Source organism: Pantherophis guttatus, chromosome 11 (genome assembly GCF_059756535.1).
Source record: "Pantherophis guttatus breed Tessera chromosome 11, ASM5975653v1, whole genome shotgun sequence".
NCBI classification, from domain to species: Eukaryota; Metazoa; Chordata; class Lepidosauria; order Squamata; family Colubridae; genus Pantherophis; species Pantherophis guttatus.
The window spans coordinates 70,073-88,208 of record NC_142073.1 but is presented as its reverse complement, the minus strand read 5'-3'; the positions used below and the strand labels follow the sequence as shown (position 1 = coordinate 88,208).

The 18,136-nt window shown below is 46.4% G+C and overlaps 1 protein-coding gene across 5 annotated transcripts; it reads left to right on the top strand.

The window, feature by feature from the left end:
- The first annotated feature begins 1,069 nt into the window (after nucleotides 1-1,069).
- TAT (tyrosine aminotransferase) lies at nucleotides 1,070-16,977 on the top strand. Of its 5 annotated transcripts, none has more exons than XM_087877074.1 (16): nucleotides 1,070-1,552; nucleotides 5,466-5,532; nucleotides 6,843-6,958; nucleotides 8,856-8,930; nucleotides 9,685-9,821; nucleotides 11,267-11,517; nucleotides 11,623-11,727; nucleotides 12,054-12,121; nucleotides 12,321-12,479; nucleotides 13,172-13,310; nucleotides 13,485-13,537; nucleotides 13,748-13,900; nucleotides 14,127-14,255; nucleotides 15,453-15,536; nucleotides 15,694-15,792; nucleotides 16,415-16,977. In XM_087877074.1, the coding sequence occupies exons 6-16, from the start codon at nucleotides 11,283-11,285 to the stop codon at nucleotides 16,556-16,558; spliced, it is 1,368 nt and encodes a 455-aa protein (XP_087733200.1). In that variant the 5' UTR covers nucleotides 1,070-1,552; nucleotides 5,466-5,532; nucleotides 6,843-6,958; nucleotides 8,856-8,930; nucleotides 9,685-9,821; nucleotides 11,267-11,282; the 3' UTR covers nucleotides 16,559-16,977. The 5 variants fall into 5 exon arrangements, with proteins under 5 accessions (XP_087733200.1, XP_087733202.1, XP_087733203.1 ...); XM_087877076.1 differs by having other exon boundaries at nucleotides 1,183-1,552; nucleotides 9,571-9,821; XM_087877077.1 differs by having other exon boundaries at nucleotides 1,183-1,552; nucleotides 6,843-6,994.
- The last annotated feature ends 1,159 nt before the right edge of the window (nucleotides 16,978-18,136 follow it).

The following is an 18,136-nucleotide window of genomic DNA, read 5'->3' as shown; positions in this document are numbered from 1 at the left end:
ATGTGCACACTGGGCAACTGCTCTTCCGGTTTCCAGCACACGCTCCTGTTTTGGCACTCAGTGCCAAAAAGGTTCACCAACACTGATCTAAGACACCCCTGATGAAAGCACTGAAGGGCTACACCGAGAGTCAAATGGCTGGAAGGGAAGGACACTGAGAGACTAAGACACTGGTATGAGTTTTGTACATGCTAGGCAAAAGCACAGCTGGTGGGTTGTGATTTAGTGGACATGCACACCCACCCGCAAGCAGTTCAGCATGTTCAGAAAATTGTTTTAGCAGATTCAAGCTTGATGATTAATCCTGGCATGTTGGGTGAATTGTACAATAAATACTTCCAGTGGCTGAAAACAATTCTTTGCTGCCACAAGGAAAGCCATGTCCAAATGTGAAAGGTAATTTAGTCCATCTGCTTTTGTAATGAGACATGATTAAATCTTTCTGTGATGTGTCTGAATTTCCCTCAACCCTTGTATAAGTCCACGTGCTGCAACTGGAATTAAGCTTTGCAATTCCCACAAAACAAAGATTTGAGAGTTCCCGAAGAGTAACTGTACTTGATACGAGCTTGAAAGAAGTTAGTTTTTATTTATAAGTAAAACAGAAAAGGAGAAATTGGATCAGAAAGTCCAGGAGGCCACAGCTGGATCTCACATCTAAGACTTTGTCCAGCTATTGTGATTTATAAAGTATAAATATATAGCACAATTAAAAACCAAATTCTCAGCTCTTGTAATAACTTGTGCTATAGGGTAAGTTCAAGGCAGACTGAGCTGAAGGCGATGTGCCTTTTGGCCAGGGGCTGATCCCATCTTCACATGGCCCTGCAAAGAAGCTGGTAAGTGGCAGCTGTTCAGTGCTAAGTGTAGCAGCCTCAGGACAATCTTTCTTGGACAAAGTTGGCCCTGGATAATATTTGGCAGTCTTATGTGCTGCCCTAGATATGAGGCAGAACCAAGGGGGCTGTATTGAAAAATACAGGCACATGGTCTCCCCAGAAGGATAGAGGAATGCAGATCTTTTGACCACTCAAGCAGCTACATCTTCCCAGCTCTCAATTGGAGCCTCATCGGGACTTTAAAAATGGCTACAGCAAGATCCCAAAGAATTGGTTCATAGGGATCTTTCAGAGCTGACAGTTTCTGGGCGAGGGAGAAGCAGCAAAGGGGCTCGTTGGCTTTGAAGGCGAGCTCCTGCAAGGTCCGGGGCAAAAGTGCTGCGCGGTGGGGGGGGGGGAGGCTTCGAGTGGCCACAGCTTTCCTTCCCGCCCGACCAGGCTCGTCCCTCGGGATTGCTTTGGTTTGACGGTCCCGGCTGATTCGGAAGCCACCAATCAAAAGGGAGACCGCGGCCGCCGCCGCGAAAAGCCCCGCAGATATTCTTGCTCCGGGTCACCTGCAGCCGAAGCCGCCGCTGTGCCAGCCATTGCGACAAAAGAGCGCTGGCACCGAGCCGCGGGCTCCAGCCTCACTCGGGACGGCCTCCCGTGTGCTGGGCTTTCTCCGCGTGGGCTCCGCTGAAGCCGCCGGGTGCCGCTCCGGGCTGCTAGCGGTAAGTAGTCCCGGGCCGAAAGGAGGAGGAGACGGAACAAGTGGGAGCCGGCTAGGCAGAGAGCCCGAGGGACGGGAGGCAGCTACAAGTGCCGGCCCATCCTTCGCTCTCCAGCCAGGAGGGCTCGGGCCCGTTCGCCTTTGCTTTCAAGACCAGTCGGGCCCGCCATCGGCCGCCCTTCCCGTCGGGTCCACGAGAGGCAGCTGCCGCCCTCGCCGCCGGCTCATCAAGCAAAACGGACCCGGTAGACCCAGGACGCTCGGCCGCTTCTCCCAGGCGCCGACAACTGGCCTGCCCCGCGCAAAATTCCCCGCAGCTCCTCCCGGAGGGCGCCAGAAGGGAGCCCCCCGACTCGGTTTATTCCATTAATCCGGCAGCTCAGTTCGTTTGGCGCGGGGCGTCGGGGCTCGCTGGAGCCGCTCCTGTGGCTCCGTTCTCGGTCGTTGCGTCGCCGGGCCGGCCCCTCCTACCCTTTTCCGCACAGAGCCTTGCGGGTTCCTCCTCCGCCAAGCGGCGCCTACTGCCCCACCGCCCCTGTGCCGTCCCTGCCTTTCCGCCCGGAGAGAGAGCCGAGGCGATTGGGGTCTGGGGAATCCCTCGAGCTGGAGGAAAAGTCGGGAGCTCCGCCAGCAAACGAGGGAAGAGCTCCTTGGCGGGCGGAGGAGCTGTGGCAGGGGAGCGTCAAGCTGCCCTGCCGCCCAGCGAAGCCTCTGCGGGGAAAGCCGCGCCCCTGCTCGGCCGCAGCGCCTGCCCTCGGGAATGGGCCCCCCAGGATCTGGCGGTTCCCGGGGCTGTGGGGACCTGGCGCTCCTCCCAGGCCTGGGGTCTCCTCCCTCGCAGGTGGAATGTTGGGGTGGGGATGTTGGGCGTTGGACTTCCCTTTAATTTTGGTTAGGTTGATGGCTACTTCTTATTATATTGCTTTTGTATTCTCAAGCAAGTGCAAATATAATGTAAACTTGGCATTAGATAGACACAGACATAAAATCCTCTAGCGGCTAGCCCAACCCCCTGCTCAAGGCCTTATACCATCCAGCCAATTGGTTGTCCAATCTATTTTTGAAACCCTGCAGTGATGGGACTGGGAGCACCTTCAACCCTGGGAGGCAAACTTAATTGTTAATTGTTCTCACTGTCAGAAAATTTCTCCTTCTAGGTTGGAGCTCTCTTTAACAAGTGTCCAGTTCACCTATATTATTTCTTGTGCTGCCCTCTGGTGTCTTAGAGAATCCCACCTTCTCTGTGATAGGCCCTCAAGTACTGGGAGACAGTTATCACATATCTCAGATAAAACAGTTTAACAAGTAAAATATTTAATAAATGTTTCATAAAACAGCGGCCCCCAACCTTTGGGGCATCAAGGACTGATTCTGTGGAGAGAGGTTTTTCCGTGGACCCCTTGTGTGGTTTCACATGCTGCCTGCATCCCAGGGCTTCGCTTGTTTGCGCGTTCCTGTTTTTGGCGTGCCACAGCCCAGTGCTGGTCCACAGTTCCGGGGGACTGGGGACCCCTGTCATAAAACACTTAAAATCCCAAGTTAGTGTTATTTAAAAAATTGTTTTTATAGCAATAGTTACAAATCTGGCTGATAGCTCTGAAATTTTAGGATTTTCATCTGCAGGTACAATTTTTACATGTCCAGAATTATTTCTTCCTGGTTTGGATTTTAAAATAGGTCAGATAACTTCCTCCCAGATGCATCTGGTTAGACATCGTCTGTCTCACCATAATGGGTCTCCTTAGCAGAGCTCAAAGTCTGAAATGACCTAGTTGCTCAGCTAGGAGGGAGGGATGGCTGAGGCACCCAGGAGAACTCTAGCTGATGGCTGATGAGGAAGTCCCCCGATGTTTGCTGTTCCAAGCACAATCAGATAAGTCAAGCTGAGCAGGGCATGGGTAAACCTTCCTTAATACGACACAATGCTGACGACAATTCAGCATGCCTGCATTTCACTGTTAAAATAAATTATAATGCTGTACCATTCCAAAATTCATACTGGTCAATTGTCAACTTTTATAAAGGTTACTTTAAGTTATTGTGAGGCACTGCTATTTTACATTTGGTCAAGACAGTATCATAAATCCATGAACAAAGATGTCTCAGAATTGTTTACATGGCTCATGTCCAAGCTCAGTTCTTTTGTTTGGCCATGTTATTCTGGTTTGAAATATTAAGTACATTGACTATCCTTCATTTCTCTAAGGATTTCAACTAAGCACCAGTATCTTATTTTTGTTACATTTTCTTTTGTGGTTATATGCATGACAAAGGAAAAAAGTGTCTGAAAGAAAGCAGACGTTATACATTTTCCAGAAGAGCTGAACATGTCCATCCCTGCAAGTTAGAAGAGAGAATCTGTCCCAGTGGAAGAATGTAGTAATAGAGGGGTGAAACCAAAAACCTTTTCACTGTGTATGTAGAAAATGACAGTACTGTTGAATACTTATAAAATAGCCAGGAACTATTTCCAAAAAACAATCCTGCTTTGCTATTTAATCCCTTTTCAATTTTTTCCAGTGCAACAGTCATCCTTCCTCATACATTGTGTGCAAATTCTCAAGAATAGTTTTGCACAGTACAACCTAATTGCATTTTTCAGTGTTTAGCCAATGTTTTAACTGTTGTCAGTTAAAAAATGTCTTTGTAGAATTGGTCTCAAGACTTTTAATTCTGAGAACTCAGCCAAGGACGGCTGAAGTGAATAGGATGCTAAATTATGTTTCAAAAGAATAACCAACAAAAGATTTATGAAGTCCCCCCTCCCCATGGGGAGCTTTCTTCTTTGCATCCTCCCCAGCAGAGGAAATGAAGTATTCTCTAGCAAATTTTCATTGATGCATTAACTCTAGTGAAAGTCACAGGAACAATTTCATGTCAGGTTTTCATAAAGCTTCCCCTGTGGTTATTGGCTGTTCATTGAAGGTGGAGAGGTTCTATTCTTTTCATCCAGAAACCTGATGGAACACAACTATTTTCAGAAGTAGTTAATGATTTAACTGACTCTTAGGTAGGCAGTACAGGGACACAAATCTCAGTCTTTTGAAATCAGCTCACTCAGTGACCTGCAACAGGTTGATTTACAAACCAGTGCTTGTCCTGTCCAAATGTCTTCTGTTGCCAAAGTAATCATGAAGACCAATTAAAATGCTATGAAATTATGCACAGCCTTTGAGTTATGCAGATGCAGTTTTTTAATATTTGCCTGAAGAAATCTGATTAATATATCTATACCAGCATTTGACTCTGATCACAACCTTCATATTCCATGTGGCACTGTCCAATTCTCAGATATTGAACCTTGAGTGGAATTTGGAACTGTCCTACTTTCTCACCTTAAAGTTAAACTAAATATTTTCTGATAGACTTGCATGTTCTTTATTATGACGGTTGTAGTTCACTACCTCAAGGATTTAGTGGTCTGCTGTGTGGATGCTTGGGTGGTTTTAGGGGTGGGGAATTTTTGGTGGGTGGGGGTGTGTCTGGGGATTGTCATGTGTGTTGGACTTGGTCTCTGGGTGTTATGTGAATTTCGTTGTATGGGTATACCGTGTATATACATACAATGACAATAAACTTTATATCTATATAATTGGAAACCACACAATGTTTTTCAGATCTGCATTGTCCTTTCCTGAAAGTATCTTGAATACTTGTCAAGCAGATAATAACTTCTGTTTTCTGCTCATCTTTAGCAGAAAATAGTCACCATCTATTTTTTGGTAGGTGAACTTGAAGTAAGCAAGTTAGAACCAAATTTACTAAGCATAAGGCGAAGAAGCCTTGCCAAAGAAGATTTAATCTGAGTTCTGCAAAACTAAGTCAACATTCATTGATTGTTTATCAGAGTATAACAAGTACTGTATGTGCATAGGGTTAATTCTCCAGATTTTATTGTTGTTCTTTTTTTACAGTGTTTACCGCAGCACACAGATGTCATGCCAGCTGTTTTTTTAGAGACCTGTGAGAGTTCTCACACAGGTAGGGAAAAACAAGATGACAATAAATCCGATGGTTATAAAATCAAAGTTCAGATGGAGACAAATCTGACCAGCCAAAGTAGAGTTACGTAGGATGGGAAGAAAACTAAACAGAAGAGGTCATTTGGCCATTGTTTTCATACATAAAGCTTGTTCTCAAATCACATCAGTTGCTTAAATTCTTCATTTATGGCTTTCTAATATCCTTACTTATCCATAGAATAGAATCCATAGAATTGAGTGCTTATCTTAAGCGGTTCATTCTGCCCATAGGGTGATACCCACATATCCTCATGATGAAGCTGTTGATGTAGGAAAAATACAAGGCATGATCCTGCATCTGGGGGAAAGTGTCCATCTATCTTGTCCAAAACATCTGATCAGAATTAGCATCCCTGTGATAAGAGGAAAAAAAAAACAGATCAATTCTCACACAGGGAATGTTCCCCAAGGATTTGTGTTGGGGCTGATGCTTGTTAATTTGTTCATAAATGATTTGGAAATTGCTTACTCCCAAAAACCAAAAGAACCCTAATCATAACCTTCCTGGCAGCTATAACATACTCCAGAGGGTTCATTTTCAGATCATTTTCCCATCTGTTACTCACAAGTGTAACCCAGACATTCCTGAGACATCCTTTTATCAACTCAAGAGTGGTTGGTTATCTCTAGAAGTTGCTAGGACTCACCAACGAGGACATTGAAATGACATTGAAAAATATAAATTGGCCATAATTGCTTTCAGAAAGTATAAATATAGCAGAAAAATTTGGGCTACTGATTCCTTTGGGCTCCTGTCAAATCTCCTGGAAGCCAAACCAATGTATACTTTCTGTAGTGTACCATCAATAACTTTTCTTCAGGCTGCAGAGCCAAACAATCACAGAATGGACAGCCACTTCTTCAGCACAAGGATGAGGGTAGCCGTCTTACCTAAGAAAGGAGGACTTCCAAGTGTAGTGGCTTTAGGTTAATGTGATTGTTCCGTATTCCAGGAGGTGGAAGAAGAATGAGTGTAGAGCCACAAGCACCCACCCTACCATTGGAGATGGCCTCTATACAGATTATAAAATTTCAAGAAAGGCACAGCTACTGTATTTCTTATGTTTGAGAAACTCAGCCCCACATTCAGGACAAAGAAACAGCAGAAACTTGAAGAACTTGGTATTGCTTGATGGGCTGTTTTATGGTCAACAAGGGGAAAAAGGCATATATATGTAGAGGTTTGGCTTACTGTAGAAATCAAGCCAAAATCAAGCTCTTATGTCTTTGCAAGATTTAAAAGTTAAGCCTTTTCCTCCTGTTTTTCAGGGTCAACGGACTTTGGGCAATTCTTTCCACCGGTTCAAGACTGAACAGACTTCCTCCTTGATTGCAGAACATATCTGTCTAGCGGCTCCAGCCAAATTAATGCTGATTCCCACCTTGCAAGTGCCCACCGTTAACCCAGTGCTGCTTTTAGGGTCTGGTCTCTGGGGAAGCCAGCGAAATCATTCCACGAAGCAGAGCAACAGGAATGGGCCAGTATTCCTGCTGGCACCTTCTTCAAGGATGGCCATTTCTTTTCTCACCCCTCTTCTTGGCTTCAGAGTTAAGGACATGGTCATCCTTGGAGAAGAGGCCAACAGGACCATTGGCCCATTCCTGTTGCTCTGCTTCATGGAATCATTGCACTGGGCATGTTGCTCTGAGAGGGAATGTGGTAATTTTGCTGATAGTACAAAGAAACTCTTGGCTAGTTGGTGGTTGCCGCCGCCCCTTGTAGCGCCTCCTGGCCAACATGCAACCAGAGGAGTGGCAGAAGGCTCGTCCCTTCCAAGAGTTTCAGATGCCAGCTCTTCCTCCACAAAAGTGCGTTATTCTGCTGAGAAGTTGCCCTCTCAGAGGAGGCCTGCGGCTGAAGTCAACAGAGGCCTCTGAAGTCTATTTGCTTAGCTCACTGGGGCTTCAAGGCCACAGAGGGGAAAAGGCCACAGACAACAGGCTGTGCAAGTGGATAGTAATAGAAAAGCACATGTCAAATGCCAGTGACAAAATGAGTCAATATTGACTTTGGCTTCAAAGAGGGATTTGGCGCAGGAGGAGATGGAGATGGAAGGGGCTTTCGCCTGCCTGCACTCCCTCCTTTCCTGTGACTCAGCCACTTGCTATGGAGAGTCTTCTGCTGTCCTGCTCCTCCTACCCAAGGCTTTGGGTGGGTGCCTGGAGCTGCTGATGGACACAAATAAGATTTCTATTAGTACAGCTTGATGGGTGGGCAAGAATGGGTGTGGGGGAGGCATTAAAGCAGCTAAGGAGGAATGAAATGTACTCATTAAGAAAGCAAGGATAAAAGATAGATAAGGCAGTGTTAGGTGTTGAGGAAAGCCACTACTTTGTTCCTTTACCATGACCTATGAAATATTTCAATGAAGTCCAGCCACGTTTGGATCTGAAAGCAGAAATCTTCTTGGGATCTCCTTTTCCTTGCTGATTTGGGGTTGGGAAAGAGCAGGGACAAGGGAATCAGAATCATCTTGAAGATGGAACGTGGAGGGGCTGTTCTGATGATTGAAAACCCCAACATAGAAGGATTGTCCAAAGCAGGATAGGGATCCTTACAGAAACCCCCATATATAATGGGCTTTGTAATTGTTTAATAAGCAGATGGTATGGTTGGAAGGGAGGATGAATCAGGTAGAAATGAGGATTTTGCCTGTTGCCATCTCCACTTATTTCCCTCCTCTTGCCCCTACCACTTTGGGCCTGGGAACACAACTATTCACATTCAGGCAGGTCCTTGGTTCATCTCCCAGCTAAAGCAAAGGAGCTAGGCTTTGGGGCAAGGTACATGTGTGGGATACAGCTGAAATAAGAGGGCTAGGTGCTACAAGGGGGTTGGGGAGCCTGTCATCTGTGTTCCTGCCACTGCTTGACACATGAGTCCTTGCAGAAGCAGCCTCAGAAACATGTGAATAATCTCATGTGCGTGTTGGAAGAATGAGCAAAGATAGCTGTATGAAGGCCTTGCTATCCCCTCCATTAAGCAGATTCAAGACTGAGCTGTTTTTTGGATGAGATTGCGGACAGATCCTTGGTTGGCCATGGGGGTGGGGAGGAGCATGGCTGCCTGTGAGGGTTGCAAGAACTTGTCTGCTGCAGTCTGAAATTCTGGAGGGAGACCTCCACAAGACTTGAGAAGGGCAGAGAAATAACAACTGTCCTTGGAGGTTGGTGGAGCACTGAGCAAAATCTGCCAGAGGCGGAATGGGAAGACCTGAAGGGGGAGGACAGACATTAATGGGGCAACCCGCCAACCCTCCCTTTCTTTTCTTTATTCTTCAGTGTTGGATTCTTTTGATGACCTGGAGACTCTGGCACATATTTATCCGCAGTGTCTACCAAGATTCACGAAAGAAGGTACTTTAGAGGAAAGTAGACAGAGTCCTTCTCTTGCCTGTCAATACAGCTGCTCTCTATGTAAAGTGCCAGGATTCAGAGAAGGATCAAACTCAGCCACTGACTTCTTGTGGATTTCCTCTGTCCCAAAGAAAGCAGAATTCTGGAGAAATATGAAATCCCTTTCCTCTTTAGGTATTGGTAAAGTGGATTACTGATGGTTGGAGGAGGGGGCAGATCTGTTGTTGGTGTGTGACGCCTTCCCATTCCCAGCTGGTGCTTAGAGCATTTGGGATCAATTATTGTGTTTTGCAACGTGGAGCTGATGAGGTGGGCCTCATGAATTGCATCAGGCTGCCTTAAATGCCAGGCAAAGCATTGGATCATGCCTGAAGTTAACTCTTTGGGTTTCACTCCCATCTTCGCATCATGTAGTCTCTTTGGTTAGATTCTGAAGGTGTCCATTCTTTCACCCATGGGGGTTACATTGGGCTGGTGGCTTTTCCTGACCCTGGGAGAAGATGGATCTCAGGTGTCAGGTAGGCCAAGAAGAATTCTACCCATATTGGATGGTTGGCTCTGGAAGGGGAGCAATGTGGTTCCAGCAGACAGTTTTGGCCCTTGTCTGAAAGAGTTAACATGCAGCCCGTGTTTGTTCCAGATGTTTGGAGCCAGATGGAATCAGAGTTGGGGGTGTCCCTGGGTGGAAAGTACAGCCCTCCACATCAGCCAATAGCTGGAGGACTCCAGGCTGACACCCTGTTCTTGACTCTAGGCGGCTGCAGGCTTGCCATGCATAAAAGGACTTGTGTTCTAGCACTCTGGTTCTGCCTTGGGTTCAACCACATTGAAAGCTTCTCTGCTCATCTTCACCATCACACTGAGCTGTAGCCACATCTTTGGGTGTCTCAGGTAAGTCACCAACACCTGGGGTTCCTGAACCAAGAGGCACTACAAGTAACAATAGAGGAGTATCTTTGTAGCTCAGGGTTGAAATGAGGGGTCCTTAGTGCTCTTTGAGCTTGGTTGTTTTCTTGCAGATGTTTCATTAGCCAAACTAGGTAACATCATCAGTGCTAGCACTGAAAAGTAACAGGTTCAGAGACACCAGTGACCCCCTCTACAAATAAGTTTAACCAAGGGTCATTTCAAAATTCGAGCAGCATTTGGTGCTCGCTGAACTCTTCCTAACCGTGCCCTCTCTAATGAAGACTGTTGTGCATGACCTGGCCTTGTACAGGCACAATGCCGGAGAACCCCAAAAGGAGAACAAATGAACAAGAGGACACTGGACAGTGCCAGGACCAAGGAGCTGACCTATAGTTTCCTGTCTGACTGGCAGCTCCAAATGGAGTACAATCTGAGAATACTGGATGGTTTAATATGCCACAATTACTCTTTGGATAATCGTTTCCTCAGTCAAACTTTTGCAGTTTGTTAGGAAGATTTTGCCAATATTCAATTCAGATGTGCCTTCTTGTAACTTGTCTCCATTATTCTGTATTTGTCCTCTAGAACAAGAGAGAAAAGGTCTTGACCTTCTTCTGAATTCATTCTTTTGTAAATTGGGGTGAGGGCTCTTATATTGCTCCTCTCCATCTTGTCTCAGGGTTAAACATACTTAGGTCCTTTATGTTCTGTTTTTCTATTCCCTGGTCACTCTTTTGTCCTTGGAACTGATTTCAATTTCCCTGAAACCTCTTACCATTGCAACTGGGACTGAAGGCAGGGTGTGACTTACACAACTGAAATGAAGTGGAACAATTCCTGCTGACACTTTGAAAACTGTAGGATGCAACCTAAAACATTTTTGCCCACAGCTGATACATACTCCCTTTGCATAAGAATATGGAAATGTTCTGTGGTTTTTCATTTATATCTTGATATTGTGCGATCTCATTCTAACAGATGGAAGAACAAATTGGTTTCAGGTGCTTTATCAAATTTTTTGTAATGGGTTTTTATCTCCTGGGTTTGGGAGGGGAGCAGCTGGATATGTTGCTTTCCTGACAGCCTTCAGAATGTGAACTTGGATCATCCTGTGCACAAAGGGCCAGCTTTTCACAGGCCAAAGTTCATACTCCCAGAGTGAGTGAGGAGGGGAAGGAGCAGGAAAGGTTCAAGGATAGTTCTGCTGTGCTGCAACACCTTTCTCTCCTTGGTTGTGTTGTGGCTGCTAAACTGGTACCTGTACAGGACATAAGAGGAAGACTCTTACGTAGCAATTTACGTGCCACCCCGCCCCCACCCTCATCCCTCTGCTGCCGGGATCGATCACTTTGTAGGTTTCGGTAGTCGATGGCAGGCACAGGGACAGCTTTGGGGTTGGCATCAGCCTTGTTCTGTGTCCCCTGCAGGCTCTCCCTTCCCGAGATGGACTCCTGCCTGATCCAGGTGAACAACAACACCGCCCTGTCCTCTGTCCTAGATGTCCATGTCAACCTCAATGGAAAAAGCCCTTCTTTGCCCAAGGGAAAAGGCCGCAAGCCCCACTGGGCAGTCAGGGCTTCAGAAATGTCTAGAAGAACTTTCAATCCCATTCGAGCCATTGTGGATGCCATGAAAGTGGAGCCCAACCCCAGGAAAGCTCTGATATCTTTGTCCATAGGTGAGTAGGTGGCTCTGGCTGGTCCAGAGAGATTCTGACCTTCACCCTTTTCGATACAGTCCAGCCACTGACAACCTAGGCACCTCACCCTCTACTTTTCTACAGGAGATCCAACTGTCTTTGGAAACCTTCCTACAGATGATGAAGTTACACGGGCCATGAAAGAAGCACTGGACTCTGGAAAATACAATGGCTATGCCCCATCTGTGGGTGAGTCTTTGGGCTCTGTGGAAAAATCCAAGGCAAGGCGGCAGCGGCGGGTGGACCACTAACAGACAGTGGCCTTGAGATCCCATAGAAAGCCTTTTTGACCCTGATAGGGAACTGGGTCAAAGGGGAAGGCCTCTGCTACATGAGCTGAAAGTCCAAGAGTATCTTATTAAGGGAATCCTTGGCAAAAGGGTGGGGGAGGGCACTAAATAACATCCTGTGCAGGCTTCTAAGACTGGAATTCAGGAAGTTTCCATTTTATAAGTCTTTTTTAAATCAGCCATAGCACTGAACACTCAGTTCATTTCACCTCCCACCCATTATAGGTTACCTGTCCTGTCGAGAAGTGGTTGCAAGCTACTACAATTGTCCAGAAGCACCTCTGAAAGCCCAGGTAACAACACTGATATGTTGAGAAAGAGTAAGAACATTTTTGGGGAAAGAGGCTTGCGTTTTGACGCCCCACCTAATTTTAAGTGTGCAATAATCATTTAAAGTTCCAGGGGCTCTGATCTTCATGTGGGTCTGTTGAACTGAAAGCCATGAAGTGCCCATTCGACTCACAGCTCCCTCCCTCCCTCCCTTCTTTCCAGGATGTAATCCTGACCAGTGGCTGCAGTCAGGCCATTGAATTAGCTTTAGCAGTCCTTGCTAATCCTGGACAGAACATCCTGGTGCCACGCCCTGGCTTCTCCCTCTACAAAACCTTGGCTCACTCTATGGGAATCGAAGTCAAGTTCTACAATCTCTTGGTAAGCTGGATCTAGATATGGGGACCCTCACCCTTCTCCCAAAAGTGAAACAGAACCAAGGTTCAAGACTTGGAGAAGTGGCTTTGATGGAGGAGTCTCAAAGAGAGCTGGAACCATTGCAATATTAGTGGTCAAAACCAAAGCCATATTTAGGGTGTGCAAAAGAATAGCTAGAAGCCTCTGCGATAGCAGATTGGATGTACCAAACCAATTGTTGGAGAAGAGAGAGGCTTTGCAGGAATTAGAAAAAAATCCCTTTTTGCACAATTCTCAGAGAAAGAGGCAAGTTAGAAATAACTATGATCAAAAACGAAGTTATTCTTACCTTAGATCAACCATTGTTTATTCCTGGATGTGTGATATAATGTTTATAACCAACGTGTTAAATTGCTTACTTGGAAACTTTTATCTTTTCTTCCAAGACAACATCTTGCAGCTACTGATCAATAAAACTTAATAGCACTCTTCAGCTCTTGATTATATGAGCTGTAAATTGGGATCAGGAAAGAAAGCTTTCCTTATACAATGCCACAGTTTCTTGGCTGGCCACCAGTCCCTCTTGCCCTCCCCTTTACCTGCCTATCACTTCTGACTCAGGCAGGGAGCAAAGGCCCCATAGCCAGAGTGAAGATGGTTGTTATTTGATTTCAGGCTTCCTCACGCTCTTCATCTTCCTTTCCATTTTGCACCAGCCAGAAAAGTCCTGGGAAATTGACCTGAAGCAAATGGAATCTCTGGTGGACAACAGGACAGCTTGTCTGATTGTGAACAACCCATCCAATCCCTGTGGCTCTGTTTTCAGCAGAAGTCACCTTCAGAAGATTCTGACGGGTAATTCTTCCGACCAGCTTTGAAATGCCTCATGCATGTGTTCCTGTGCTAAACTCTGTGCTGCTTTGCATGGGATAAAAGGAATCACAAAAGGCTCCAGGCTATGGAGCCCATCCAAGTTGTGGGCACCCAGTCACTCGCTGAATGTCTGTCTTCCTTCCTTCTGTTGCCCAGTGGCCTCTAGGCAGTGTGTCCCCATTTTGGCTGATGAGATCTATGCAGAAATGGTGAGTGAGGAGCACCGTTTATCTGTCTAGAGGAATAGAGAGATGGTGGGGCAGGGGTGGGGGAGAAGAAGGGGGCTGGAATAACATGACAATGGCAGAGGGTAGCCTTCAAGAGAAGCCTGCTTTTGTGTCCGAAACTGAGTATGGGACTCCATTCTCCGAGTCTTGACCAGCCACTAAACGGGATTCCTCCAACTCTTCCACACTCAGGTGTTTGAAGACTGCAAATATGAGTCCCTTGCAAAGCTTAGCACTAATGTCCCGATCCTGTCCTGTGGAGGCCTTGCCAAGAGATGGTTGGTCCCCGGCTGGAGGATGGGATGGATTCTGATCCACGACCGCCGGGACATCTTTGGAGAGGAGGTAGAGAAATACACACTTGGCTGCTGGGGGGAGGAGGAAGGAGGAAGGAGGAAGAGCTGGCCCTCTTGGTTCCATTCCAACCATTCCTTGCAATGTTTATGCCTGCTTCATGTGCTGCCCCTCTTCATGCTGGGCAAGCGAGCGTGGAAATCCTGGTGGGCAGGGGACTGACCTATAGGCAGGAATCTGATGCTTCCCTCCTCCTCCTTTTCTGTGTGCCTTAAAGATCAGGGAAGGCCTTCTGAGGCTGAGCCAAAGGATTTTGGGGCCCTGCACAGCCGTCCAGGGAGCTCTTGGGCATATCTTCCATCGCACATCCCCTGAATTCTATCACAACACTCTCAGCTTCCTCAAGGTAGGCCTCAACTGTTTCTAAGAACACATTGCAATAGAGGTAACAGTAACAGTATCATCATTGGAAGGGACCTTGCAGGCAATCTAGTCCAACCCCCTGCTCACACAAGAGACCTATACTATACTAGACCCTGCTGACCTTTCTGATTGACAGGCTCAGCATCTTAGCCACTGAGCCAGCAGTGCTTGTACTCTCAGAAAGAAGCCAAGGCAGACATAGTTCCTACTAGGCTGAATGGGTCAGTTGTGATGGGGAGGTTAATAAACTCAGTCTCAAGGGCACTAAATTTAATCCCAAACAGGTCCAGTCATGCATTGGCTAAAGTCAAGCGCACTCAGTCATTTTTGTTGTGGGAACATGTAGACCTGGACAGTTGACCTGTTTTCCGACTTTGTTCTCTAAGGAAAATAGCAAGACAAAGAACAGGGAAAAGCCAAGCTCACACATTCAGAGCTTGCTGTCAACACCTGCAGCAGAGCATGCTTCCGAAACACAGGTGTAGCACATTTTCTTTTCTTTTTGTGATTGAAATAAAAAAGACAGTGAAAGCCAAGTCAGTCCTGTCTCACTGCCCTGAACTTGGCAGCTATTCCTTTCTGCACAGCAGGTGACCCGCTATGGGAGATGAACACTGGTCTTTTCAATGTGCTTTGCTATTTCTTTCTGTAATATTAGCGCTAAGGTTTAAAAACGGGCATTAATATATTTCTGCAAAGATACTGAACTGGGAGAATATTTTGTTTTGTTTTTCACCAGTTTGAAAACAAACTGCTACTAAGGTGGTTTCAAGAAAAGATTCCTTTAATTGGGAAATCTGGACACTAGGACACTTTCTATTACTAGAAAAGATAAGAGATAAAAGGGGCTACAAAAGTGAGCAAACAGATTGCCTGAAGTTCTGTGGGGATGTGAAGGGTTGTGCGACAGATGGGGAAAGGGGCTGTGGAAAGGGGCCAGAAGCCTCTTTCTTGCTGTCCTTCACATCCCTAACACAACTGAGCAGGACCCAGCTGTGCTCACATTACATCTGTTGCAAGCAGAGATTCCATATTTCACCCTTCTGGTAGTCCAGCTAATTTTTGAGGTAAGACATGTTTAATCGCTCACTGTCCTCTTTGGTGGGCCTGGCCAGTTGTGTGAGTGAGGAGGACCAAGTTTTCCTTCTCTGTGATTTGACTTCCTATTTGCTCTTTCCAGTCCAATGCTGCCCTTTGCTATGCTGCCCTCTCCACGGTCTGTGGGCTGAAACCGGTCCGGCCCCAGGGAGCCATGTACCTGATGGTGAGCTACCTGCATTTGGGGAGGGGTGTTGAGGGAAAAGCTGTTGGTATGGAAGGCACTTTCTTTCCTTCCCCAAAGACACCCCAGCAAGGGCTGTTTCTTGGGGGAGAAGGGAGGATCTTTGGCTGTGACCGGTTTTCTACCCCTTTGGCTCTAGGTGGGGATCGAGATGGAGCATTTCCCAGACTTTGAGAACGATGTGGAGTTCACAGAGAGGCTCATTGCAGAGCAGTCAGTCTTCTGTCTACCTGCCACGGTGAGATTATTTCTCCATGGGAAGACTGTGAGTGCTGGGACGGTTATGATGGAAATTCTCGGCCTGGCTTCAGCTCTCCTCTCAGCTGCTTCTCTTTTCCCTAGTTGTTCTTTTTGCTGACAGAGGCCCCAGTTTCACATTCATGGAGGCTGGTATGAGAGGTGCTGCAGTATCTTCTTCTGGCTAAATCCTTGGCTGGGCTAGCCTGGAGACTGCCATGTTCCTTGCTGCAGTGTCTCTTCTCTCCACTAGATTTTCATATTAAAAATAAATGGGTTGGAGCCCTTCCCTCTGCAGCTATGTCTGCAGCTTGTCATCCTGGTAGCAACCTTGGAGGCTGTGGGAGATGAAACAGGAACAAGCTTTTCCTTCTTAAAAAGAAGGAAAACTGTATCTGGCCTTGAACATGGGGCCAAGGGGAAATAAGCACAGTGGAATTTGTAAAAAAAAAAAAAAAGCTGTGTCTACTGGCTATCCTCCTGTCCCTGCTTTCCATTAAAAAGCCCAGTTGTAGCAGCAATGGGACTGATTTACAGGGCATTAACCCCAGTGCTCTGCTTGGGAAGCTGGGAAGGCCCCAAGAGAGTCCAGTGGCTAATGGCTCAGCTGTCTCTCCTGGCAGTGTTTTGAGTACCCCAATTTCTTCCGTGTGGTGATCACCGTGCCTGAGGAGATGATGATGGAGGCTTGCCAGCGTATCCGCTACTTCTGTGAGAAGCACTATCAAGGGGGAGAGGGGACCCAGGATCTGGAATGTGACAAGTAGGCCTGAGCACGTGCACCTGACATTCTACTCCACCTGCTCTGAGTTTGCTCCCTGAGCAGCCTGACTCGGCACCATCATTCTTGTTCTGGACTCTGAACTGCTAGGGCCTGTTTAGAAGTAGGCTGTCAGTGACACTCCTTCCTGCCCAGCGGGCTCAAGAAACTTCTGCAGCAGCCCTGGGCATGCTTGACAGCTTTCAATCACCAGCTGAATGATTTCTAGAGTCTACGGGAAGCTGCGAGAAGGAACCTGCGTGCCAGCCGCAAGCCAGAGCAGAAAATACCCAACCCTTCCACAGAAAGAAAGAAACCTCATCTCTCCTCCACCCCAAAGTACACCTGCAATCTGTTTTCTTGTACACGGATTTGAAGTTTATAAGTTATTGTATTTTTTGTATGAATAAATGCATGTTAAATGTCTAACTGTGTGCAAAAGCTATGCAAGTTCATCTTGCAGCAGGAAAGATGTGTTACTTGGGCCAGAAGCGGAAAGTGGCACAATTCTTGCAGGTTTCACTTGTTTAAAGCACTCAAGGACAGATCTGTCCATTTGTGATTCTCTTGGTTGACTTGTTAAACCAAAAGTCAGCTTTCACCATTTCACTGGCAAACTCAAAAAAAGGGGAGGGTGGGGTGGAGTGGATGGGACTGGAGGGTAGCTCCCAGGGACTAGAGGAAAGAGACTACTGCTGCTACAGTGCACAGCAAGCAGATATATGTTTGCCTGGGAGGAAATTAGGAGCTGGAAGCCACTGGGACAAACTTGCTTGAACTGTCAGGAGCCAGAAACTATGTTTTATGCACAGCAGATATGCATAAATTGGGGCGGGTGGGTGGGTGGCTACCTTCCTGTTGGGTTGTGTGCAGATAGAGTATATCATTTTGGCCCCTTCTTGGACTGAAATTGGGTTGTGCGGATTGATCCTAAGTCACTCACCTTCGTTTAGCCTGGCAATGTACCTCATTCCAGTCCTGTTGATATTGGAAAAAATTCCTATGTTGATTTAGAAAAATTATTTCTTCATATGCTGCAAAAGTTGCTTTCAATAGGGTCAGCAGCTTGAAATTTATAAAAGAGCCAACTAAGAGGATTGCTGTAAAAATCTTCTAATATGCAAGCTAAAAATAAAAAATAATTTATAATATGATCATAAACATTTTGAACATTCAATCATTATTCTTACCTTTCCTATCTCTGAACTGAAAAGCGAGATGCCACTTTCTGCCATTATTGTCAGAGTGCTGGCTTGCTTGTCTCTGTGTAGCTACCAAATGACCTAGTCCTAGTCCTTCCAAGTTGTTGCCCTGTAACCTCTCCCATCAGGAGCTCCTGGAGGGATTTTTTTTCTGGAATGTTTTCCAACAGCTCACAGCTGAATCAGACGATTTTTGGCACTCCTGCAAGCCAAATTGGTCCATGTTCTGATCTATTTCTGGAAAGTTAATCATGCTGTTTGTCAGGCATTGGTGAACTTTTTACATTACTTGTTTCCAAGTTCTGCTTGCTTAGGTCAAATAAATGAAGCCATCTGATCCTGATGTCAGGTGTGGCTTGGTGGGTATGGCAAGGGAAGGATAT